Below are 26,951 nucleotides of genomic sequence, written 5' to 3'. Positions count from 1 at the left end.
GTTCCAAGTCCTGACTTCCCTATCGATGAACGGAAAGCACTGCCTACCCTGTGAGAACACTGTGTGGCACACTCTAAGCCAGAACTGAGGAGAAGACATCTTTCATAGAACTTTTTGAGATGGTTCATACAATACTACCAAACCCTGACATCCACCCTGAGATCATTTGGGCATTTGCCATCCACAGAAATATCAGACACAGAATAAAATCCACCTAAGTCCATAAACCTGATCCCAATAGTAACTGACCCAAGTAGCAACTCACCATGTTTGTTTTGAAGACCCTATCACCGCATCACATCGGAGGTGAGCAAGAGCCTGGAAATCCCTCTCCCTTCCAGTTGCATACGGCCAGGTGCGGAGCCTCACATGCCAAAAGGTTTTCCCTAGCTGCAACATGGCCCCAGCCACGGGAACAGTAGCTCACTTGCCTGCCACTAGAAAGACTGGATCATCAGCTATGAACTAGACTCATCTTTTCATCAGGCAGGGAAAAAGGCACTGGCCATTTTCATTATGCTGTTCATAGATACAGGCGCACACTTGAAAAGCAGTGCTGCCCTCTGTTACGTCTTCCGCTACTCATACACGGCTGCATACGCTGAGCCAGCTACTCGCAGCTCCAGCTGGGGTTTTGAATTGAATTAGTCTCAATCTAATGACACGGAATAAAGAAAGCAAAGTTGGGTCCTACAAGAAGCTGAGCACCTTTGCTTTCTAGTGAGCTTCACTGAAGTACAGAAGGTGTTTTGCATTCATTAAGGACAAACTAATCTACTGTAAATTGTTGTAATAATAACACTCTATGTTTTTACGGTACTAGTTCCTACAGCAGGCAAGACCAGAACTTAGTTTTCTAAGTCCTAAACTTCATTCATGACTTTTTCATAAAATAAATCAGGTATTAGCATTTAAATAAAAATCAATAAATTCACATTTCCATTTTTGTATTAGTAGCATCCAGCTAAATGGATTAAAACTGGATGAAACTGATTGTTTCATGAGTTTGGATGATAAAGTTTCCTATGTGTATTTTGGTGTGTTTATCTTATTGATGAGGAGTTCAGTATAGACATTTCAAGACACTCACGAGTCCAATGTAATCGTTCTGTATAAAACTGTATGAGAAATATGCTTTAAAATAGAAATCTACTAACAATTATCCCCACATGCCTGTTTTTAAAATGAAAATGATAGAATTAATAGGAAATAAAGATTATTCCTTATTCATGCTAGGCCTGACTCCAACACTGGTAATCAGATTGACTGTTAAGTTGCTCCACAAATACTTTTGTTGTACTTAGTAGAAGTACTAATGCAGGCAAATATGGCTGGGCCTAGGTAAAGGTGGGAGAATCTAGACTTCTCTGATTCAGAGGTTTATTATTAACAAAACACTCAGTTACTCACACCCCACAAAATGGTTTCAGCTGAACAGTCACACCACTAGTCGGAGAAAAGCACACATATGATAAAGAAGGTGAATGAAAAAGCTTATTGACGTGTTGATACATGGTTGATAAGGAAAACAAAAACCCACTTAAAAAAAACCCAACAGTTGAGTTTTAGTCAAAGTCAGAAGCGGCATCTAGTCTCTTTTCTTTCCAGACTTCAAGATGTTTGCAACAATGCTGAAGATACTTCCCGTTCTAACCACCCTTGCAGGTAAGAAAACAGACTCAAATAACACTGACATAAAGGAACGGGTTGAAATTAGAGAGCGGGCAAACCTGGCTGGTAAACCAGAAGGACTTTCAAGATTTATTTCTAGATGGAATGAAAATTATGGCTAGAATGCTATACCATCTTGTGGAAATGATGAAGCTGACCGCTCACTGATGGAGTTCTTTGCTCAGGAATACGGTTTTAGCTTTGCTTACGGTACATTAATGTTTTACTCTAAAGCCAGGAAGAGGCAAAGAGCTCACGCCTAGACCTTTACTGTTTTGCAAGTGTTTCAGCGTTAGGTATTCTCACTTTTGGATTTTGTCTCCTCTTGATAACATCCACGGGAAATGATGCCTTGGTCCAACTCTCACCAAAAATTAGGGGTGCTTAAGTGTTAGCATCCAAATAATCATTTGGATTTCAATGAAGTTAAGCAAGGACATAATACATTGTGGAATCAAGCATTTATATGGTATATTACAGATTATATAAATCAAGGATTTATATGGTATATTACAGACTATATATTAGTCATGTTTCAAAGACATTTCTCTGTGCTAAGCCTTATTTTTAATATGAACAGAAATAGACATTTTAAGTCAAATGCTACAAGGTGAACGGCCTCTTTAGCCACTAAAGAAAATGGAAGTTGGTGTCCACACTTTCTCTTCAAGATGGAATTTTCTGGTTTGGATTTCACAGAAATATTTTAAACAGCTGTTCCTGATGTTTGCATCATATCTCTCTCACACACACATACACAAAACCCATAGCTTTTTGCCTTAGAAATGAAAAGGAACTCAGTACAGATACTTGACAAACAACAACCTCTAATTTTAAAGTTCTGGATTTAAGACTAACACTGCGGCCATACTGAGGGTAACCACAAACTGGAGATTTTGCAGTAAAAGGTCAGTAAGCTTATATTTACTCTGTTAGCATTAAAAACCTGTAATGACTTTCTCTGTAGCAAGCAAATGGCCTCACAGTGATACTGAAGAATGAGGAGACAGATCAACTATTTTTAACAACAGGTTAAGTCCTGTTCAAATTAGCCTTTTCCCTAAGTTATTTCTTAGTCATGCACTTCCTCTCATTTAAATCAACAGGATGGTATGTATGAGATGGCATTATTAGTTTGAAGCTGCAAACAGTGAATTAAATGCAAAGCAAAACTTCCACTAACTTCAGTGGTGTGGGAACGGGCTGCGCGGGTCCAGTCTGCTCCATTTGCAGCCAAAAGCACTACCTTACTGCCAGTAAGTGTTCAACAACCTTGCTGGACAAAGACAATTTTATAGGTCTCGCTTTATAGGTTTACTAGAGCTGAGCAAAACTACACTTATTTCAGCTAAATGTATTTTATTCAAATATACAGCTTCACAGAAACTAGCATGTTTTGTGGAGTCTAAAATTAATTTCCATTGGAAAAGCTTATAATATCCAGGCTCTGTGGCACTGCTGGCTTCAGAAACAGAGAAAGATGGAGGAAATACATGACACAGATGACTGGAAAATGAACGTTTTCAGTAGAATGTCATAGCACTGAACGACCATAGCTTTATTCCAATGAAGATCAGAAAACTAATACCTCCAGCAAACGTGAAAGTGCTACTGTGGCAAGAAACTACCATTCTCTGGCCAGCTCTAATTGTTAAAGTTGAGGAGAACAGTGAACAGCAACACCTGCAATTGTATTACATGGATTTTATATTAGATGACAATAAGGACTAAGCTGTTGTGAACTTGCAGGACAAGCAGGACTTCCAGACAGCATTAAGATCTTTCTTTCCCAAGGCACAATCAACATGAATTTAGATCAGTCTGCAACCATTCCCATGAGACTGTCCTTACATATACCTTGCAGCCTACTTGCTGCAGTTTGAGCCCACTAGTTCTCATCCTAGCCACCACAGACGTGGAAAGTGGATTATTCCCTTCTTCCTTGCAACAAGCTTTTAATATTCGAGCTATAAAACAAGGAAAACAGGAGTCTGCCCCAAAGAGTTTGGACTCTAGGTTCAGATAGATTTACATACTGTAGGAGCTGATGACTCTGGAATATTTACATGGTTAAAAATGCCGAAATAATTGATATTTCTTTTTTAAACAATGTTTCCTCTCATATGGCTGATAATCTGAGCAAAATATTCTTTTTGGTGTTACTGAAGGTTCTGCTGAAACTCTCAAAGGCAGCACCCTATGAAAAGATGCACAGATATTCCATTAAGATAAGAATATTTTGCATGTTTTGCCTCTATCATTCATACATCCACAGGAAATTATCTAACATGAAGTTCTCACCTCACTCATTTTACCGCAGAAAGTTCCAAAAGTCATATTTTTTCCAGCAGGTTGAAAGAAATATTTTCACCTTCAGAATCTTTAGACAGTAGCTTTAAAACTGGATTCAACAGCCTAGCAAAATCCTGAAATCCAGACTTTTATTTTTACTGAGAGCTCTAGCTTTGTTGTCATGTCACCATTTCTCCTAACTTCAATGGAGGACAGAAAGGGATAAATGCTGTCCGATGGTGCACAATTCCTGTCACTAGCATGGCTCTGCAGACAGGACCGATCAGAGCGTTATGCGAAAGGGTCCGTGTTTGCTCCCTTTTTGTTCAGAGCACGCTAGAAAGCATGGATCAGGTTTCCACAGAATTTCTCACAACCTACACAATAAAAGCAATTCCAAAAGTTTAGTTTGAAGTTCGCAATGCAAAGGCATCAGAAGAGAAAGACTTTGGCATACGAGCACTAAGAAGCCTAAATGAAAGCAAAATAAATAGCAAAGGGAAATAGGGAAAGGCTGCAGGATCCCAGGCTGGGGGAACGCAGCAGTGCTGGTGAGTCAGAGGTGGGATATAAGAACACTAGAAGAAATAACACGGTCTGTAGCAGATGGTGACCCACAGGTAAAGATGATGAGGCCTCAGAAAGATAGCTGTGAAAAAAGAGGGTGAGAAAGGTGTAAAAGAGGGCTAGAGAGAGCTGCGACTAAGAGTGCGAAGTTCAGGAGAGCGCTGGGAGTGCAGAAGAAAGGTTTCGTTTAGCTGCAGGCTCCTAGTGAGAAGACAAGTCTCTGCAGGTGAAAACAAGTATTCTTTTAGGAACTCTTTTTTTGAAACATTATTTGTTTTAAGGGGTCAAGAGTTCTGGGTGATTTATTTCTATGTTAGTTTTTACTCACTCCCAGTTTGTTATCACTACAATTTGCACACAAAGCCCAAGGCAAACCGTACTGAACAGAGAAGTGCCGGAGACGTACAGGTTTCTCTCCCGAAGCCGGGCGTGAGGAACCTCAGCCCAGCTGGTGGGGCGGCCCCGGCTGATGCCTCTCCCCCATCCTCGTTGTGGCAGGTCTCGGTGTCAGCAGCGTCGTGGTGACCGTTCCGCAGAAGACGGTGAACGTCACTACAGGCGGAAACGCAACTCTCCTCTGCACATACGCGAGCTCTGAGCCACTGGAAAATTTCTTCATTCAGTGGAGTTTTTACAGTGCCAGAGAGAGCCAACTGCATACAGTAAGATATTTATTTATTACTAATTTGAAGATATATTTAATACAACCACCAAGTCCTTATAAGGACCTCTTTTATACCACCTTTGCCAAGAATCTTGTTACATTTAATAGTGTTTTCCTCACTGCAGACCTGGGAGGCAGGTAACATTGGTATTCCCACCTTAAAGACAAGGGACCGAGATGCAATGAAATTACGGGCCAGATGCACAAAGGTATCTAGGCTCCTGGCATGCCTGAACTCCTGTAGAAACTTATGGGGAGGTACAGCCACAGCCACAAAGGCATTTAGATGCTCAGATGCCTTGCTCCAAGTCACGCGGGAAGCCTGGAGCGGAGCAAAGACCAGGTATCCAAAAACCACGCTAGTGCTCCAGCTCCTAGACCAGCTCCTTTCCCTCTTGTCTGGCAGATAATTCCTCTGTTGTGAAGCTTGCTTCCCTGGTAAAACACTCTTGCCTCTGACAATATGTTCCCTATTTAGGGGTCAAATGAGAGCTCCTTGGCTCAGCCATCACCATCAGTATCGTGCAGCTCAGTAACAGGAGCAGCACGTAACAACAGACTCTCCAGAAATTTGTCGTATCAGGAAATCTGCCATGGCAAACTTGCGTTAGTGTTTTGCAGCACCCCACGGGTATCACTGCGGTAGGGGAACAATTACCGATCAAAGGTAAATGATCCCCCTCTTCCTGCGACCCCGAGAGGCAGCGGAGCCGAACGGTGCCTACTCCCAGCAGCACCAGGACCGCGTGGCAGGATGGAGCTTAGCCCAGAGGCGGCACCAGGCTGTGAAGGGCACCGAGTACGCGGCAGCTCCGTGCCTTAACCGCTGCCTGGGGCTCCCAGGCGGCCGTGAAGAGCTGGCAGAGCAGCCTGCTCTCGCCTGGAAGGAGTCGGGGATGGGCTGTGTAACCTCCTATAATAAGTACTCGCTCCAGTGCCCAGACTTTAAGACTATCAATTAATCCCACGTTTTTTGTGCTGAAACGAATCCCTGAATCTCACCCCGAGTGCAATACGCAGGCTACGCAGCAGGCATTTTGCAGCCATGTCGTGATTTCGGCGTTCTGCCCTCGCCACAGGAATACTGATGCTTGTGCTTAAAGCAGGGCCAGTCCAGGGACTTGCCGAGAGCCTTGTCCTGCCGAATTCCGCAGCGCTCCCAGGAGCTCAGGCCTGGAAGGTGCTGAGCAACCAGCAATGCCCTTTCCTTTGTAAGAACAAATGCTGATTAGAAGTGTTACTATATCCTTGAACATGACTGTGACTTTTTCAACGCCCTAGTGCTGGGCTGGTGCTGTTTGGACAGTCAGTCCCTTTTCTCTCCCACTGTTTCCGTCTTTCAGCTAACACTTTCCTCTGAAGAGTCCAAGCCTCTGCTTGGCGTTACACCTGAGAGTCGATGTAAACCGATCTGACTAGCTTAGGCCAGTGGTATGCTCCACACGGGTGATATTCCTGTCGGGTTTAACAGTTTCCTGATGATATTACGTTACAAGGTTTGCTATCACTGACAGATCCATGCCTTTTCTTTGGTTTATAAATTACAGTAGGATGAGACTGTAATTTGCAGAGTGTACAATACATAACATCTTCGGCATCAAACAGAAATAGCCAAAACGTAAGAAATACCGTTTTAACATAAGACAGGGGAATGGCTCACCCTAGTGCAGCGTATCACAGCCGTTGCTAAAGGCTGTGTCACTGCTAAGGACAAACACTGGGCCACCCCGCTCGCCGACTCTAACTGAACGCCGGGCTGACACATGAATGCCTTGCCTGACTAATTGTATGAACAGTCATTACTCATATTGTTGGCTTTTTTCAAGTCAAAACTATTTTCATAAATACAGAATTATTCATGAAAGGGCGGTAGCTTCACATTTCCTAATTAAGTTGAATATAGTATAATATAATTATACTATTATTCTCACACTATACAGTATAATATGACTAATTTTGGTCCAGTGTGTTGTATCATAAATTTTAATCACTCATTCAGGCGGGAAGTACAGCACTGGGAGAGGATTAAGCCCATCTTCTCCAGATTTGCTTAGGGTCTCTCTGTTTTACTTGCATCAAATTTTCTATAATGCAAGACAATAAATGAAATGCATTTTCTGGTTACAACCAAGAAAGATAAGCAGACAGAGCAAATTGTAATTGAAAGTAAGCTTAGAGGGAGAATCAGACACTTTCAAGAGATCCAGGAGGGGAAAACTATTTGTAAACTGTGACCGGTGATGAGAAAATACCCCCTGAGAACTGTAAGCATAAAATACCATGGGCGGTTCAGAGTATATTCAGCAAGAACTAACTGCTGTGGGGCTACTAAATGTCAGGGAAACCTTACGGATCAATCCCTCCAGCGCTCGCTCTCAGCTGCAGCTCCCACCGAAGTCAATGGGAAGGCTGTGCCCGTGAGGGCTGCAGGAAACACTATGGGGAAAAATTGGCATCTGAAACTAATTGCATGCTAAATTCACATTCACACCACAATACGCAGGCATTTGTAATGGATGGTTTGCATTTTCGTTAAATAAAGCCGATTCAGTCTGGAAAGGCCACGGGTGAGCGACTAATCCCGCTCCCCCTGAAGTCAGAGGCCAAACGTCTGTGCCGGCGGCGCGAGCCGAGCCGGCGAGGCACGAGAGCAGCCTTGCAGCACCCGCCCCTGCTCCCTTCAAAGCGCTTGTAACAACGCGTCCATCCCTGTATCTTTTTCCAGCGCAGTGACTCGTTACCATTTTGCACCCGTGCACAATAAAATTAACCGCATTCATACAAACACTGAGAAGAAAGGACTGTGACTGCCTGTGGAAAATAGCCATTTAAGGAAATTATTCAACACGGTTGAACACGAAATCAGATTTTCAAGCTCTCTCTGAACACACAGCAATAGGAGGCTGCTATTTCCATTTCAGGCTGGTGGCTTCTCTGGGTTTCAGGAAGGACGGAGCGTGTGAAAGCACGTCTGTTTTTTCTGCCAGGAGTTTTAACAAAAAATAATCTTTCTGCAAACCTGGCTTTGCCCTGGTTGTTTGGCATGTAGCTGAACTTACGTTTCGTATTTTTTTCCAAGTAGAAATATATGCATGGCAATGGAGGAGATTGCCTGCTATGGCTTACACTGTTTAAATTAAAGAATGTTACAGTGCCAAGTCAAAAATATATTTAATACACTGATTAGCTGACAAAAGCATCTGAATTGAACAAACCAGCACAATAATTTTCTGAATACCAGAACAGTAGCTTGCATTTTAAGTGGGATAAAAATGATTTGATTTTATTAGATTTTTTTTTCTAAAAAATTAACTAAATACATAAATATTCTCTTATAAATAGCCCATATTTTCCCTGAAAAGATTGGCTGAAAATTCTGGTTTAGTTCATAATTAGCCATTTTTTCAACAATGAAATGGATGTTTTCAACTTCCATTTTCGCAGCAGAAAATGTCTGCCAAATATTTTGAAGGCAGGATGAAACAGATTTTTTCAAAAAAAAATGCAAGAAATCCTTATTCTTATTCCACCTGTCTTGATGACCCTGTTATTCACGGGACAGATATATCGGCAGCAATAAGATTAAGGAGGGCATGTTCTCTATAACAGGAAAAAAAAATCTTGATTCTAACGAGAAATGTTTGTTTACAGAATTGGGAATATGGCCCTTTTTCTCTGCAGTGGCAGCAAATAGTAGCACAAACTATTAGGATTAATTAAGGCATATTTATGTCATTAAAACGCTTTAAGCCCAAAGCATGGCTGAAAGTGAGCCTTAAACTACTAGATTTTAAGACCTAATGTATAATAAGCACAGAGGCCATAGGTACCCTTTCTAAAAAGAATGTCACAGGATTTTGCACTGTCACTTATATTATAGCTTTTGCAGTGTTTTGAGATACGTAAGCTCAGGTACAGTCCTGTCTCGAGTGCAATCGGTAAGGTCAGGATCAGGACAGGTGCCAGCACTAATTTAAGGCACCCGAGTTAGCAGTAACAGACTTTACCTTGCTTCAAGGTCGGGCAGCGCAGTTCCTGAGCTCGCGGACCAGATGCAGAACTACTTCCCAGCCCGGGTTTTGTGCAGCCGGCTGGTGCTTTTTGCTGTTTGTTCTGGTGTTTTCGTATCCTGCTCCGCTTTGCCCACCTCGCACGACGCTGGCGCAGGTGCTCGACAGTTAAAAGCACTGACAGTTACACGGGAGAAGACAAAATACCACAAACCAGCTGTTCGCAGACACTACGATGAGGTGCGCGGCAGCAGCCAGCGCAACGACAGGTGTTTGCAGTGCTCTTTTGCACGCAGTGCGGCTATATTTAGTGTGTGCGTGTACATCTTCTTATTAACTGGAGCCCAACTTCTCATCCTGAGAAGTTTCTCCAGTGTTACGCTGTGTGGGGAAAAAATTCCCCTTACTGGAAATAAATCCTGTAAATATCAACGAATGGAAAGCAGGATGCCATGCGTATTTTTAGTCTTTCCTTCTTGCCATTTGCTCCTTAGCAATATGTCTTTTCGATGATAATATTTTATTTCTGAATACTGACTCCCAGCTGAGGACCTTGAGAGCTTTCCAAATACTGAACAAGCCCCACTTTACATATAGGCAACTGAGGCAAAAACTAGCTATGTGTTTCACGCCGGGTAACACAGTACATGTGAGCCTGGCCTGGCTCACAAGCTAGTCTCCAGCCCTACTAAGATCTACGTCTGTGCTTCATTCTATGCACTGTGAGTCACTTGGCTGGCCTCAGTGGAAAGCACATAAGTAAAGGTTTGAAAGATTGAAGCCTGCTGTTGACTCTGCACAGGCGAGGCTACAGCCTTGCAAAGCTAAATACGACTCCTGAACCTCCCCAGAGCCACACCTGGAGCCTCCAGGCCAGGCCACCCACAGCGAAAGCAAGAGAAGTTACCCGAGACGCAATGCGGCCACCCAAACTGTGCCCAGCGCAGTATTCTGGATGGAAGTTTTAGATTAAATACTAGACAAGTAAAGGAAGTAATTACTGTCATTTGTAGGGGAAGCAGTAACTACTGATAGACTTCTCACAAAAATGTTCTCTAAAAAAAAAGTGAGCTTGAAATATTTGCAAATGGTGACACTGACGCCGCTTTGGTAAAGCCACTGACTGACAACTGGGAGGGAAGGAGTGTTAACGGTATGTAACATCAGTAATACCTTCTATTTATTTTATAAATTGGCTTTCACCCTGAAAGAGCCCTGCATTTTCCCCAGATCTATACTACCAAGCAAGCCTCACTCAGCAGGAGAGGGAAGGAGGGTCGTGTTTATTGTAAAACATGACAAGGGGCACGTGGCACTCTTACCCTAAGAGAAGTACAGTCGGATCTTTCTAACCAGGCTTTAAGACCTGATGAACCACTTTCCAGAGTCTTCATGGGAAGCAGCAGGCTCAGGAACGGGGGAGGCGGAGGGCAGGGCCCGAGGAGCAGCTCACAGAGGGGAACTCACTTTGAAAAGCGATGAAGAAGAGCAACTTGAGCACAGCGCGCTCTGCTCCTCTCGCCCTGTAATCCTGAACTCGATTAATCCAGATTACCAGCAGTCCCCACACCAGCACAGCTCTGCTGCTGCCCATCACAGGACAAGGTGCTGGGTTACCCGAGAGCACGGGCCACCCAGCCCTATAAGAGAGCGCAGCGTTCCCCTAAAAACTACTGGAAGAACAAATTTTTCCCCGTGTGATAACAGTAGTGGCCAAGCTTTCCCAAGTTTACTGAGACCCCATCACATGCTGAGCAGAGGATTACTGCCTACTGCCTGTTGGGACCTCCTGGCATGGGGTAGCGGTCTGCAAACAGACGGTCAAATACACAGTTACCCCGAAGCAGACAACAGTGAGGACCCAAAGGAAAGTGGAAACGAGTAGAAAATGATCAGCTTGTAACTGGTGTGTTTGGAGCAAATATTACATTACAGTCTCAGTCTGTCTAATTTTAGATAAAACTCAGAAATAAGATTGTACCGCATCCTCGTGCTGTTGCTGAGGGCTTGAGACATCTTCTGCAAACTCCCCTGAGCAGGAGGCACCCTGCCCTCACTTCAGGGGAGCTGCGCAGAGCGGGCTCTTCGCTTCTGGGGGAACATTCAAAGTCTCATTCAACTCTCAGACGAGCGCATTTCTACTCAAATACAGCATTCCCCGTGTGGCTATATTCAGAGTATGGATGAAAAGTCAGTCAGTCATTGTCAAAAGATGGTGTATGTGACAGATGCACGGGGAAGATGTAGCTGGACGCACAAGGTAAGAAAAAAAATCCACACAATCTTAAGGAAAAAAAAAAAGAGCTAAATAGCTTCTGCTAGATTTATGCTGCTATGGGAAATGAAATCGTGTTCTGGATTAAAATCCTGAAACTAGCACATGGACTGAAGTGAGCTGCGTCAGAATTTTTAACTCACCCTAATTCTTACTGCATTTTCCACAATCAAAATTATTTGAATGTAGCTGCTGCTTTTTCCCACAGCTCTTCTAGGTGGCTGAACTAGCACTCGAAGCTTTCGGCATATTCTACCCAAAGGGAATCTGAAGGGCATGTCCACACACCAGCAGCCTCTGGGTTTGAATGTGAGCCAGTCTGAATAACCCAGTTTTTGAAGCTAGACATTTACATGCCCAAAAATACTCATCCTGGATTTCTGTTTCTAGAATACAACATTTTGAGATGTGACGGATACAGAGGAACTCCAAGGTGGCTCTGCATTGGTTTCCTCTCAGCTGTGAGCTGCCCAGTGCCCCAGCCATAAGCCATTCCAAACCTTCTTTGATTTTAGTGGGATTCTCGTCTCAGCACTAAGTAGGGTACAGCCCAAAGTAAAGGTCTAACGATAACTGCGATGGAGCAGCTATATCAAATGCACCGAGAAAGCATGCTTGTGTTTGATGTGCTGTAGAAATTGCTCACTAATAGTCCAGCCACAGGGATGATACTGTGAGAACATGAAAGAGCCAGTCCTCAAAAGCAGTTTGCACAAGTAGAAGCTGCTGAATGATTAACTCTCTAAAAGCTTCTGACTCCATCTCTTTCTCCTTCTACCAACGCTCAACTGTGACAAGAGGCTTCTAGTCATTATTAACATCTGCAATTACCCATGCAAAAATCCCAGTACTGTAGGGCATAATATTCCTGCTATAGTCCGGCAGAGAAATTTCAACAAAAATGTGCAAAAAGAAGCCGCAGATGAAAAAAAGGCATGTGGGGCCAGACTTAGTCACATGACACAAGCCAAAGAAACCAAGGCATGTGTGAGCATTTGCTTCCTTATCTGGCTGAGTTCAGAACCTGGGCCTTCGGCTTTAATTAACACTTTGAGTGTGCAGCATTTGCTCTCTAATTAGACGAGAAGATGTTTAAGGCAGTGATGAATATACTTTTTTCCCTCGTTATTTTATAAATTCTCTCTGTACTCAGAATTCAGGAAGAGATTATATCAAGCTGGTAAAGTTGTTAATATTCCCCTTTGCACTTATCTTTAGACTTTAATAGTTCTTTTTCTAGTAGTTTGAGAAAATGCCAAACAGAAAATGCTCGGTAACGGGGCCCTCTGAATGCCTGAGCTGCACAGCTCTGCGGGAGAACGCTGTGAATCAGAATCAGGTGGCGGATACATCAGCCGGGGGAAACGTCATTAGACAGGAGGCTGCAGTTTTGCATCTGCCAGTGGGGGAAAGTGAGAAGGGGCTGGAGGAGGGAAGACAGGTATTCGAGAAGGAGTCACGTCCTCAAACAGCCTCACAGTCAGGAAATCGACACAACCGTGGAGGTTAACTGGGACATTTTGAAATCCATCTCCAAGTACATCTCCTTTTACAAATTTGATATCTACATGTATGAGGCTAAACAGCAATGCAATGAGACCAGGGGATGGCGGTGGGAGGAATATTGTCCTGGAAATTATGAATTAGTCCACCCATAGACATTTGAAAGACACATATTTATGCAAATTCTAGTATCTATTTGTCCTGTCCCAAAAAAGGAGAGGAAGCAGATGGAGGCATGTTTCTTCTAATTCACTGCCTGCTTTTTCACATGTCCCCATCACCCTCCACGGAAGAACTTTCCATGGGCAAGAAGCTGTATGAGGAAAACCTGTAGGTGGATTCCTCATTCTCTGCCAAACACCTGGAAGCCTCTGAAGATCCCAAACTCAGCATCAGCTTTGCCTACCACTTTCTCTTCAGGCGAATAGTTTTCACATCATCACACAAGAAGGCGAGCAGCTTTCTCACGGTCAGGGGGAAGGAGAAGACATGGACCTGTGATTTCATGTACGAGATCTTTCAGAATTCTGGACACAGATTATCTTGTCTCCAGCATCCGGAGTGTATTGAGATTACCAAGATTTTCTTCCAAACTAGTACAATAATTCCCACCACCCTACGCAGTTTGTAACCTGAGCTGCCCAGCACAGGTACAAGAATAAATGACTCAGCTGCTTTGGAAGTCTATTAGCCCAAATTCCTCTCGGTTGCAGCAGAAACTGCAGCTCTGGGAAGGCAGAGTAACTAACTCCATTGCCTTAGAGGGCCGGGAAGGAAGAGTGCTGCTGTCTGCGGCACAAGGCAAAGCCTGGCCCACAGGTTAAGGAGCCAGCCTTAACCTGCAACCCCTCCTAGAGTCAGGGAGACGCTTTCTGGGCAACCTGGCTGTTTTGCAGAAACGGGTGTATCAGACTGGCGAGTTATTAGGAACAACATTTTTAGGAGTGATAGCATGGCAATTCTTTTTGTCAGCTATTTGATTAGTCATCCCAGGCAGCTGCTCCCATGAAATGTGAAAAGGCGTCATTATACAAAAGCTTGCATGAGCAAGCTAGCTAGTAACTAGAAGTAGCAACCATTACTGCGTCCTCAACATGGTTTTTATGCTGGTAGATCATCAGCTTCACTAGAGCTGCTCTTGATTTGCTTGAGGGCGTAAGGTGTTTATTTTCAGAGAAGCATGACAGATTTGTTATTTTTTATATTCAAGATGCTGGACTTTAAATATATTCATAACAGCAAATTAAAAATGCCTCCAGCAAAAGTTTAACACTGACTAAATTTACAGTTTTCCCATATAAATATCTTAGGGACGTTTTAGGTGAAATGGAAAGAAATGTCAATGAAATTTGTGTTTGTGGGAGGGGACATTAGTTGTCAGTTCCTAAAAAAATGTCTTCTGTATCTTCAACAGAAAATAGGCTTTTGACTCTTGAAACAGAACATAAATATTTTTGCAGAGATATCAATTTCAGCTTTTTGTAAAGCACGAGCATGTACTTTTCAAGGACAGTATACAAATAATCCTCTGTATGAGGGTTTAAAATACCTGTTTTGAGCATACTGTTTAAAACAAGCTATGAATTTACAGCCAATTCAGTGAAACATATTCCTCTTAAATAACATTTCCTGTGTACACAATCCAGTCATACCTCTGGGACAAGATATGCACTCAGTAATTAATCACGACATTACTCAGCCCTTTTGGTGTTTACCACCTTCCTTCAGGCAATAAACTCCAGAGCCAGTGAGATAAGCATCATACAGGAGCAGAAGAAGAGAGAATAGACTGGAGCCTGCAGAGAATATGAATGCATTTCCTTAAGATGTTCCACTGCATTCATATGTTCATAGCATTAAAAAAAAGCACAAAGACTCTGTTTACATTCATAAATAGAACAACTATTCTATGCTGTGTTGACACCTGCCTCAGATTTAACAGTGTGCACACCATACTTTCTCTGCGTGCGTTCAAATAGAAAGAAAGAACACGGGATTAATTTTTCGGTGCACTGTATGAGAGCTTAGATACATAATTCACCCTGACTCCAGATCAAGTAAACTGCACCTGCACGGAGCACTTGCTCTTCTATTTTGTTTACTGGCATGCCTTGACTGCATTTAAAACTCATCGCAATGCCAGACCTATTTCCAAGGAACGTGTAGAGATGTACACTGAGCTGGCACTCAGCAAGGCAGCTTCTGCTATTGTTAACTGCCACATAAATCCCAAACCCCTCTGAGGTAGATGCAGAGTAGAATTTAGCCCCTTTTTTAGTCATCAGGCCTTTTAGTAGGCTGTAAGGGGTCTGCCTCCCCTCTCAAGCTGCTGGAAGTCAGCATAACTTCACTTCAGTCACTGCACAACATAATTTCATATTAGTGTGAATAGCTGACGGAGGCTCGTCCCCACTCAAATGGACGTTATGCTATCGATTGAGAGGAGATGCAAATCCAGACTACCACCACTGAGCTCTACGGAGGAACCTCAGTGTACAAGGAGCCCGAGGTCAGACGTCACAGCTTTTGTAACTTCAGATTCTTGCAGGAAACAGTGTATGAAATTTTGCTGTTGCTTATGTTAGGATACATGCAGAATGAGACAAGTGTGGCTAGTACGCTTTTGTAGTTACCGGTGTATCAGAGAATTCAGTTTGATCCATTTTGATGAGAGAGAGGCTTAAACCAAATTCCTTGTTTTAAACAGTCCCATGCACTTGGGGAATATGAGGGTGGGCATCCAGACACGAGTTCTGCAATAGAGGTCCATCTCTAGATGTTAGCAAAGCATATAGGCACTTTTAAAATATATATACCAGCAGAAAAATTTAAAGTACTGCTGCATGCAAAAAATGGAAACTGGAGAGTCTCTCTGGCCATTTTGCAGACTTTCTGACCTAGTCTGTCACTGTGCTAACATTAGACCTCTTGCACATCCTCAGCGCAACACCAGGTTCTCACACATTTGCAATGTAGTCGTGCAGCTTTGGCATTCAGGTCTCTGCATCAACTGTACCCAGCGTTTGTAATCATGGGGTAGGGAAAAGCAAAGGCTGGCTGGAAAGTAGACACCATTGCACTTGAGACAGGGCCAGGCTGCAGTACCGGAGCTGCTGTGCAATCTGGGTTTTGACCTTCATTTCAAAACCTTATCATTGCATAAACCAGCTGTGCTCTGGCAGTTTTGGGGTGTAGCTTGCCTTAAGCTAACAAAGGCTTTTAGATAACATTGCTTAAAGACTTCAGTCAACACTGTATCAGGGTGGATAAGTGGAATTAAGAATGAACATTCTTAATTCAAGATACAATCAGTTGATTTGCAAAGTAAAGCAAATTATACTTCTTGCCTGGGGATTTGCAGTGTCCCTAAAGGGAGGAAATGCAGACCAAAAGGAAATTTTGATGCCAATCATGAGTGAATGACATTTCACTCCAGTTTGTGAAGCTTTTTTCTCACATGTTTTCCAACTATTCCATTAAAAAACAAACTGTCAGTCCACCCTCGATAAATATATTTACACCATTGATTCTGAAATACCGTCAGTAGGAAAGAGAGTAGACATATCTGGGTCCCAATCTGTAATTCTGTATGGTTACCACTCACCAGCATGAAAAAAACAGTGAACATGCTGGAACTGTTCACTTTGCCTAGATGATGGAGTTTGTGCATGTAGAAACGGGGAAGCATGCTGCCTGCTGTACATATACAATACTATTATTAAAAGTCTGAGAAAAATAATTAGCATTCCATAGTTTTCCACATTAACTCATTCTTTCAGATCTCAGTTTCACGGCAGAACTAGACAGGACAGAGTATATGTACTCCTTAAGAACTATTCAGATACATCCCTATAGCAAGTGAGATATCACAGCTCCTAGCAGACTCAAGTCACAAGTCTCAAACTATGAACCGGTCTCCACAATGAACACAATTCTACCTGTCCCTTGTGTCAACAGACAACAGGTTCGGGTTTATAAGCTTATGAGAGCAAATTCTACTCTCACAGTGCTGCTAATCACAAATAGTGCTACTGAAGCCAGTGAAAGCAGTCAGTGTAAACCAGTGAATTTTTATCTGGGAGGAAATGCTGCATTCTAGAGAGACAGGCTTTTACTCTTGACCCCAAATAGGTGCCCCTCAAAGCAGTGAGGCCAATAGCTATTCTAGACTTCTATCTCTGCTTTAAATTGGGAAAAACAACAAGATGTCCATGACATTGGCTCTGACTCTGATTACACAAACAAGAACAGCATGGTTGCTTTAATTGCATGTGTGATGATTCTGCTGGTGCTCTTGTGCAGCATTTTTATTGCTTCCAAATTTACTTCAAACAGATCAGGTGCCTTGTTTGCTTAGGCCTATGTCTTGTGGATTCATTTCAGTTCTCTGTTTGCTAGCTTCTATATTTGGAAAGCTCTGCAGCCAACCACTTTATGCAATGACAGGTCCATCCTTGTCCTATGCTTCTATTGAGCTGATTATTAATAATGTCACAAACTATCTGGGCTTCAATTAGTGCCATTGTTAATTATGCATGACTTAGCATTATTACACAGATTTGTTATATGACGGTTATTGGTCTCACCTTTATTTTTTCAAAGGTGCCAGTCTGCGACTGGAGTATCCACAAAGAACTAGTTACTGTCATTCACACAGTTAAAAAATCCCTGTCCTGACAAGCTTGTCCTCTAAGAACCAACAGAAACATATATTCAAATATACCTCGTTTTCAATCTCACTGTTTTTGGGTAAGGGGGCAAAAAAGGGGGTGACCTTGCTCAGCTTATTCTGACCTCAACTATATTCCAGTTATGAAAAACGAAGTGGCAGCTGAATCTCTTGTTATCAAACTTCTTATTGATTTTGTGTCACAGATCTATTATTATTCAGGAGGAGAGTCTTATTCCTATGGAGAATTTAAGAACAGGATCAAAGCTGCAACAGGTCCAGGGAATGCCTCAATAACAATCTCCAACATGCAGCCCTCAGAAACTGGTTCTTACACCTGCGAAGTTTTCAGTCCACAAGGTGATGCTGGACAGAGCCAAAAATCAGTGATTCTCAACGTGCTGGGTACGTGCTTTTCCTCTGTCTCGTTGCATTGTAGTTTTCTTGCTTTATTATACAACACCGAATTCAGGCCTCAAAATATTTAGGACCAGAGGGAATAACATAACTGTGATGTACAAGACCCATGATGCAGAAAAAGAGCTCATTTATGAGTTGAAACGGAGATCTTTTCCAAAGGCTCAGGAGGCAGACAGGGCTCGTGGTGCCCTCTAGCTTCCAGACAAAGCAGATTGCATCTGATCTCAGCAACCTCACCTGTTTGTCCTGTGACATTCTATGTCCAGAGTCACTTTGCTATCTCCAACAGCTACCTAACCTAAGTGGGTAGCTGGAACTACCCAACTTCACTAATTTTTTTTAAGTGGCATTAAATCTGATTAAAAAGCCCTTCTAGTTTGGAGCAACAGTTATTCTCTGGAGTCATTACTTTTAGAATAGCCCAGCCCCAGCAAAGACCAAAATTTTACTGAGGCTTCTGGTAGGTCATGGTGACCTGCACAAAGATCACAGTAAATCTAGGGAGAGGCAGCAGTACAGCCCAACAGTTCTGGCTCACTCCCACTCTCCAGAAACAGTGGAAACTTAGTCTGTGTTGGAAGTAGTTGTAGTACAAAGTTGAATGGAAAAAAGCAATAGTTCAACCAAGAAAAGGCAGGACAAAAAGTATGAAAAGAGTGGAATGAAATATTTTACTTGCTAATACAATGAAAGTTTGTATTAACCCCATCTAATCATTGTTTTTAAATTCAGAATTCATACCTGGTCAGAGTGATGAGTCAAAGGTGTATGAGAAAGTGATTCCAGTAATATCATTTGTCCATCTGCCAGGGATAAAAAAAGAGATGTGTAAATACACTCCCTGAAAAGTCACATTGTCAAAACATAAATATTAATTCTCAGCTAAAATCTCCCAGAAGAATAGTAATTCTTGGAACAGTTAAGTAAGAGATTGTAATTTTCAAACAAAACCCAAGAAAGGTTGTTCACTTATGCACACAAAACTGGGTCACGTTCATAGCTGGTGTAGCTCTACTGATGGTATTCTACAGAATCACAACAGCATATCTAGAGGTAGGAGATTAAAAATAGCAGGTGTAACTGAGGGCAGAATAGTCTCCTGTGCATGCAAAGTGGAGAAAATGCTACCTAAAGAGATTTTTTTACAATTGTAGTTCATTCATTCCCTTTACAACTTCACGATATTGAAGAATCAGGCACTGACCCTCTCTCTTTATGTGGAAAAGGCCCTGTACCCCTGAAGGAAATGACACTGCTGTGTGGCAGAAAATGATCTATGATGGATGAATAGTGACTGGCCCATTATAATTAAAGTAATTGATAGTCTTCCAGCCTAGCATCTCACCATCTCCATAATAGCATAGTATGCAAATGCAAGAAAAGATAATAAAAATGTATCCTGGACCATATATATGTGTGTATATGTATATATAGACACACACATATATATAATATTTCTTAAATCTTTATGGGAGAGCATTTGGTCAGATCCATAAACAAGACTTTGTAACTGGGGCTTAATTCCTTTTTTACTGCAGCACAAGAACAGAAACTGCTGTGGAAACCTGCAGCCTCCCTGTGTTCTCATGATGTCTATTCTCCCTGTTGTTATTTTACAGTCAAACCATCAAAGCCTTTCTGCAAAATAGAAGGAACAGCTGAGAAAGGCCATCTAATCTCTCTCGCGTGCACATGTGAAGAAGGATTGCCTCAGCCTACTTACCGCTGGTATAGAGTAGATGAGAACACCCTCAAGCCTGTGACTGAACAATTTAGTACGTAACTAAAGGACTACCATGCAATAGTCAAGATCTGCAATTTAACAGTATCAGCCATTGATTTCAAATTCTTTGTACCCTATAGGGTAGTCAGAACTTCTCCTCCTCTTTTTATGTTCAACATCACAAACTGGTATCTTTACTCACTCAGACTGCCTGACAGCTGCACATAAAGACAGGATTTTGGGGAGGTCTGTTCTGTGTAGCACGTTAAAGTCCTGTTTATAACATTACCTTAAATTGTTACAATGGGAGAAATGATTATGCCTTTACACCTTCCTTCCCTTCGAATTCCACCTGAACTTATTCTCAGAATAACTCAATTTGTCATTCAAATGCTGACCTCCATCCTGGAAACACTTTGGTACCTGTTTACATTTTCATTTGTGACGGTAATATCAGTGTGGGTAAAACAACAGACAGACATATATAACTGCAGGGTAGGTGCCTACTTCTCATATTTTAATACACACATACAGAATCCTCTGTAGTAACTTTCAAGGAAGGAATGTTTTCAATTTAAAGAATATAGAAAAGACTAAAAAACTAATAATAGGAAAGCCTTTTAGCTTGTCCTGTTTTTCATCTTTTAATAGCTCTCAGTATTACTAACTAAAGAAAACCGATTGCCTCTACAGTGTACAGTCATCCGTGTACATGCTCTCTGTTTGCCACAGATCCAAAAACTGGGGTTCTTATCATCGGCAATCTCACCACCTTCGAAACCGGTTATTACCAGTGCATAGCCAGCAATGTCCTGGGGAACAGTACCTGTGAGCTTGACCTAACCACAAAGCGTAAGTTTAATGCATGAAAGTAATCACGTATTTGATGTATGACATAATCTGTTTGCAGAAAAATGCTGTAACAGCTTTAAAACATAGATTGTTTGAAATAAGAACAGTATTGGCATTAGATACTTTTCATCCATGTATGCCCAAGGTTCATACTGACCTAGGCAACTCATTTAACATCTCCAGCTTCTTTTCTCACTGGCCAGTAGGAACTGAACCTGGCTCTGATGGCAGAGGCCTTTGGTGGGAATTCACAGATATGGAGCTTAGAGCAATTTCTTCCAGCCAACAGTCCCAGTGGGTTTCCCCCAGAATTCACAGCCACCATGGAAATGCGCTAGTACATGGACTGTGGCACTGCAGATGGGACCATTATCTCAAAGGATTGCAGTCGTGGAAAAATACCTTATCCTGACTACTCTCAGGCAGTGGCCAACTGCACCTGCATGCAGATTGTTAAGGTAACCAGTAAAATCTAACAAGAGCCAAGCATATATTGTATAGCCAGCCACGAAATGTGTCCCTGCAATTGTTACTCAATTACTCAGTGATCTATAAAATAAAAATTGCAGGCCAGGGCTAGTGGCTGTACTAAAGCAGAAATAGAAGTTTTTTAAGACTCACAAGTGGTCAAAACATTCTTTTCACATCTGAGCTGAAATAGGGAGATAAAGGCAAGCTGTATTTCAAAACTGATTTGCAAGGACTGAAGAGCAAAGGCCTTCAACTATCGCCAGTGTTAACAACCTACATTTCCCTTAGGCAGCCATAAACATGCTCTAAATTTCTATGGCATTTTGCTACACTAATACTTTTTTTTTAATTCAGGTAATCCCTTTCTTTCTTTCCAGATTCAGATGGTGGTATTGTTGCTGGAGCATTAATTGGAGCAATTGTGGCAGGTCTTATCATTTGCATTATTGTTTGGGTCTTAACCAAGAGGGAAAAGAAAAAGAAAAAGAAGTCATCGAGTAATGAAATGCAGTAAGAATTTGTTCGTTTGATTTTAAGACAATCATTTCTGTAAAGCAGTGATATTTCTGTAAACCAGAACTAAAGCAAAATATATTTACTGTAAATGTTTATGGAGGAGTAAATAACATGGAGTTTGATAAAACTTTAAAAGTAAGAATATTTATTTATGTGTGACTGAAATTGTTGCCCATGTAACAGAAGCTGCCACTGCCCTCTTCCCCATATTTACATGCAGTCACCACTTAGCAATACCTGAAATAATAAGTAAATGTTTTTTAAACAACACAACAAAAAAGTGACATCTTGGAAAAAATAGTGTTTAATATTTAAAAGTTAACGGTGACTGTTAATGGCACACAGAGGAAGTAAAAAAGGTATTGCAGCTAAAGGCTTACTCAGCAGTTGTACTGGCCTTGCATGTTACTGGATTTAAATACAGAGAGCTCAGTTCAGTGCTGTGAGAAATGCTTCAGGGTGTCCAAGACTTAACTGGTAGATGTGACAAAGGACCCTGGGACACCTGTTCTCTTCTAAAGTGGCAGCTGGAAGACAGGTCCAATACCTTAAGGCATCTCAAAAGACATCTAGGTTTAGGAAACAGAATGGAGCCAGAATGTCCACTGTGATCCTGCTCTGGCAAAGTGACGTCCTCCGTGCTTAGGTTGCTCACTTCTCTTTTAAATTGCCACATCACTGGGACAGGGACAATCTTGTATACTACACACAGACTGTATTTAGCCCCATGATATTAATGACAAATTAATACATGCAGCTTAGGCCAGAAAAGATTATTATGTCCTGATGTAGCTTTAACATCTTTGTGCTTGGATCCTAATAAACCTTACTGCATTGAATTAATCTACTAGCATCTGACGTTTTGTACATGTGAAACTACTTAAGTATCAGGAATTGATTTATTACTACTTTGGCAGACTAAATAGAATTCATATCTGTTACTAAAAATATTTTTCTAGATTTCAATTCTTTTCATAGCTCTTTTCTGACTCCACTCTATTGTTTATATATTTGAATGGGACACCAGATCTGCATGCAATTTCCCAGAAAGTTCATGCCAAGCAGCTTGTTTTGCTAACTTCTCAGTCACTGCCAGCATAGTCTCCTACTCTGCTTCTGTGACCTTGCATTTAGCCATATTAAAATCCATCTTATTCTAATGGGATCAGCTAAGCCAATGATGCAGATTAGTCTTGTTTTCTAACCCTCTGTCAATCTCTGTGTCTTAGCAGCTGTGATTTTATAGCCTGTGAGGGCTTTCAGGTACTACAGGAATGGAATCAAAATAGTATGGGGGTTACCATTTAAACAACAAAACTACAAAGACTCATTCTTTCAAAAGACTGTAGTGCAGATGGGATTCCAACACATGAAATCACTATCCTCATCCTGTCTTCCTGCAGAGTAATGACTCAGAAACAACCCAACGCAGAGTACGTTCAGGTACCTAATGAAGAAAGCATACCTGCAGCCACAGTTCCATCAAGCAATGCAACAAATGAATATCCTACTCTTGAGGAAACAGCAGCCTCTGGGACACCTGAAAATGATGAGAAGCAAGAAGTGGAAAAAGAGGAAACAGCCTAGAATTTTAATACAGTTTTCCTTGTCAGCTTTGGACACCTTTATAAAAAAATATAGTTGTCATTGAATTAGCATAGCAGCGTGACCAAAATTTAAACCTGCATTTGTATCATGAACCACTGGGCAAAGGATCCATTACACATGCAGTTTGTGAATAGCAAACATTTGGCCTTTAAAGTTAACCAATTTTCATTTATTATCTAGTAATATAAAAGTATAAGCCTAAAAAGACTATCATCCCCAGTTATCCAACCTATTTTGCAATACTGATTATAAAATGGTTTTGAGCCTTGGACAAAGTAAGAGCTTTCCAGTCAACTATTTGTAATGCTGTGTGTATCCATATAGTTCCGAACCACAGCAACCTTCCTCAGAAACAGCGTTGGCCAATCTCATGCTTCCTGTGCAGCGAGAACTACCATCATGACTAACACTTTGCAGTGTTTAAAGACCTGATCTTGCACTTCAGAAGTCAACAGAAGTTTCATCAGCGTCATCAGTGGATAGAAACAGATTTTGAGGCCTGGTCCAATGAAATCTTGTGTGTCTGAATTCCACTTAAAGTTGAAAAGAAATACTGGAAACCTCTGCTCTGTTGCTGCCTAACATGAGACACGCATTGTTAACAGCGTCCTTCTTGGCTTTAAAGTTCCCAGGACACCAGAGTTCTAGAGAAGTGCGTTTCAGCAGCTCTGATTTTCTCCAGTTTAATGAAATCAGTAGTTGGGTATCCAGTTCAGACCTCGACTGACTGGTTTCCAGACGATGGGAGCCAGACACTTAAATCCCCTGCAAGGCTTGTTATAATAGGCATGCATAGCATCAGATTCCTCACGAAATGCAGGTACAGCTGCTTTCAAAACTCAGAAAGGAGTATTGCTACTGCCTACCATAACACATTAGCTTACATCCCTCCCTTTTGCTTGAGATGATTCAAATCTAGTTCCAGGCAACTGTCCTACCCACTAAGCAACAAACTCGTGCTCTTTCTGTCGGTCTCTTCAGCACAGTGTAACTTTTGGGTATCTTCTATAGGTGAAAGCTTCAAAAGGAAAGGTAAATGGTGCAGCCACGCTGAGAGCCAACAGCTGAGCAGCGAGCACCCGCTGGAAGGGAGGACAGGGAATTGAACCACATACACTCCCATCACTAGACACCTGTCTAATAGCACACACACCCTCTTTGCTCGGGGCCCCCTTTCTAAGGATAAGTCACTCCTGGCTCAGTTCTTCGAAAGGGCAAAGATACCTATTTTCGGGAGAGCTCAAGGCCAGCAGTGCTTCAGTGAATACAGACACCCATCCCCAGCAGCTCCCCTGCTGACTTGCACTAGGCAGGTACTTGCTGACAGAAGGGGACACGGGTTTCAATCCCACGTGCTGCAGAGGAGAGTATTTGACTCAGGGATCTGGAAATTTTGGGCACTTAGAGTCTTTTATAGGATCTTTTATAGTTCATCTGGTGACTGCTCCTATTAGTTATATGCAGGAGTCATTTTTAAAATGGAAGAATGTACCTGCACTGAACTTTTCAGGTTCAATTTCTACAGCTAGAAGTATGCGGCCACTCACTTGAGAAACAGAAGATGAGGATAGCAACATTTAAATAGCATGTAAAAAGGACAGGAGGTCCTTATTAAGTTTCGGTTCGGACAATTAAGCTAACTGTATTTGTTGTCCTTTCTACCCAGCTTTTTGGCTTTCACAGATCTTTGATGCATGTGTCCTAGTGTTTAGCTTCAATCAGGAGTAAAACAGTTTTTGCAATATTTTTCTAATCTTCTTGTTTTAGCTGAAAACTGCCGATCCCAGATAGCGAGGGTCAAACCCTTACCAATGCCAATGTTACCACTTTCTACCAGAGCATCCCCACGCTACCTTCTCTTCCAAATATCCAGGGTAAAGCTTAAGTCATGACCTGTATGCAAGTTTCTTCTTAATCAGGCTTCTCTCTTACTGGCTCTTGTGAAAATTATACTAAGCAAAACCTGCAAACTTGGACCCTTAAACCTAGGTTTAGAAGCTTAAAGGAAGTTTCTTGTATTCATACCCAAATACCTTTGTAAGCATGAAAGAACTACAACTCTAACCATGCTCAGCAACAGCAGGAGAAGAGGAAGTACAGCCCACTCCTATTTGGGTGCCATATCTTATCAAAGGTGTTTCTTAATGAGGTAATTCAAACGAAGTATCAGACCAAGGGGGCCCACTACCTGGCTGGCAGTGTTATTAGCTTTGAACAATTGCCTCTCTGACAATTCTAGGCATTCTTTTACTCTTGCCCTTCATGGAAAATATGTATAATTCTCTTCATAACACTGCTGTAGTTATATCATTTCCTCTAAAAATAATTCCTCATATAAATGTCTTAATTACATTTTTATTGCTGTGAAGTTTTACAATTTTGAGGCCTCTGTAACAGCATCATCTTGAATGAAGGGGGGGGGAAATACATTATGTGGTCATTGTCATCATTAATCTTTCCTTAATCTCACCTCCAAAAATTTCTCTGCATGCATTCCTTATATAACTTAGTAAGCTAATATACAGGCTTATGCCAGTGAAGAGGTAATTACCTTCTACAGCTAATATAGTTCCTTTAAATGTTCCTAGCGAGAAAAAAAAAGAGGGAAAAAAAAAAAGGAAATTGCCCAAGTGATGTTAATGCTCCTATATAGAAGAAACAGACCAACTGAATGGCAGTTCTTGACTAACAATTCCTCCCTCACTTCCAACCACCAGTTTGCAATAGATATTATTAAAAAAAAAAAAAAAAACAAAAGCAAACCAGATTGTTGGGGGTGCAGAAGGTACAGAAAAGAACAAATACAGTTATTTGAAGTTTCTTAACATATTGAGATATTTTTGTAAGCCTTCTGGCAGATGTTTGTTCTCATTATGAAGTCTGTATCATGTAAAACATAGTTTATTATAAAGGCTGAGGCACTGTTCCTAGCTCTCTACTGATCTTCTTGGCAAAACACAATAAAATTAGATACTGATCTACGGTGTGTAGCTCAGAAACCCTGCAGAGCTGTGCAAGATACAGAACTGTTTTTCAGAATTTACCTCAGATGTTTTGACAGTCTTTGCTGCACGGCCCATTTATTTCCTCCTGAGGGAGTACAGATCATTAATATGGAAAGCAAATATTAAGCCAACATTCAAGCCACCCTCTCCAAGGGAAGGAAAGGATTTCCAAAGATAGAAAGTTCTGGCAGGCTTTTTTCGCTATACAAAAACCAAGGATCAACACAGTATTCTACCTTCAACTTTTCTCAATTCAAGTCTTCAGCAGTGCTTGCATAATATATAAGAAAAAACATTTACTCAGTCAAGTTTCTTCTTCAAGCAAGGTCTGCATGGCCAGAGCTTAAAACCTAGCTTTCTCCCTGTTCCCAATAGGTACTCTCAGTGAAATTAAACCTGCATTTTGCTTTCTAGGATAGACTTAAAGTATTTGATGAAGATGTTTGTTTGGTTTTAAGTTTCTGTCTTGCTTATTGAAATAAATCACATTCTTTTAATGCCTTTGTAGACAAGTCAGACTATAGACACTGTCACCTGCTGTTTCAACCTTTCCTTGCAGCTGAAGAACAAACATGTCCTGTTTCCATACAGTGTAATGGATGGTAGTGTTTCAGCTGACTTGCTGTCATCATCACAAGCATAAAAGTTATTTAGAAAATACTGGTTTTGTTACATGTAAGTTTAATAAAGTTTTATAACACCAAA

At 41.6% G+C, this 26,951-nt stretch overlaps 2 protein-coding genes across 4 annotated transcripts in view; one reads left to right on the top strand and one right to left on the bottom strand.

Annotated features, from left to right (window-relative positions):
- LOC112989090 (synaptotagmin-like protein 2) overlaps positions 1-23,173 on the bottom strand; it is a 79,794-nt gene extending 56,621 nt beyond the window's left edge. For both annotated transcript variants that reach the window (XM_064518160.1, XM_026109998.2), the window contains exons 1-2: positions 23,099-23,173; positions 18,813-18,874 (exon numbers count right to left, since the gene is read on the bottom strand). The gene's annotated coding sequence lies outside the window, so the exon portion shown is untranslated. The remainder of the gene's footprint in view (positions 1-18,812; positions 18,875-23,098) is intronic.
- Positions 1,552-26,951, top strand: VSIG1 (V-set and immunoglobulin domain containing 1). 2 transcript variants are annotated; one of them, XM_064518169.1, is made up of 8 exons: positions 1,552-1,665; positions 5,029-5,192; positions 11,357-11,464; positions 17,858-18,056; positions 19,691-19,846; positions 20,527-20,646; positions 21,495-21,627; positions 23,037-26,951. In XM_064518169.1, the coding sequence occupies exons 1-8, from the start codon at positions 1,617-1,619 to the stop codon at positions 23,218-23,220; spliced, it is 1,113 nt and encodes a 370-aa protein (XP_064374239.1). In that variant the 5' UTR covers positions 1,552-1,616; the 3' UTR covers positions 23,221-26,951. The 2 variants fall into 2 exon arrangements, with proteins under 2 accessions (XP_064374239.1, XP_025965796.2); XM_026110011.2 differs by lacking the exon at positions 11,357-11,464.

Source organism: Dromaius novaehollandiae, chromosome 11 (assembly GCF_036370855.1).
Source record: "Dromaius novaehollandiae isolate bDroNov1 chromosome 11, bDroNov1.hap1, whole genome shotgun sequence".
NCBI lineage: Eukaryota > Metazoa > Chordata > Aves > Casuariiformes > Dromaiidae > Dromaius > Dromaius novaehollandiae.
This window is presented reverse-complemented; position numbering and strand designations above follow the sequence as displayed.

Excerpts from the sequence above, each read along its gene's own strand:
- VSIG1 (XM_064518169.1), top strand. The coding sequence starts at position 1,617 with ATGTTTGCAACAATGCTGAAGATACTTCCCGTTCTAACCACCCTTGCA. Across the intron at positions 11,465-17,857 it reads GATGTAGCTGGACGCACAAG|ATCTATTATTATTCAGGAGG; the intron begins GTAAGAAAAAAA and ends TTTGTGTCACAG. Across the intron at positions 18,057-19,690 it reads AGTGATTCTCAACGTGCTGG|TCAAACCATCAAAGCCTTTC; the intron begins GTACGTGCTTTT and ends GTTATTTTACAG.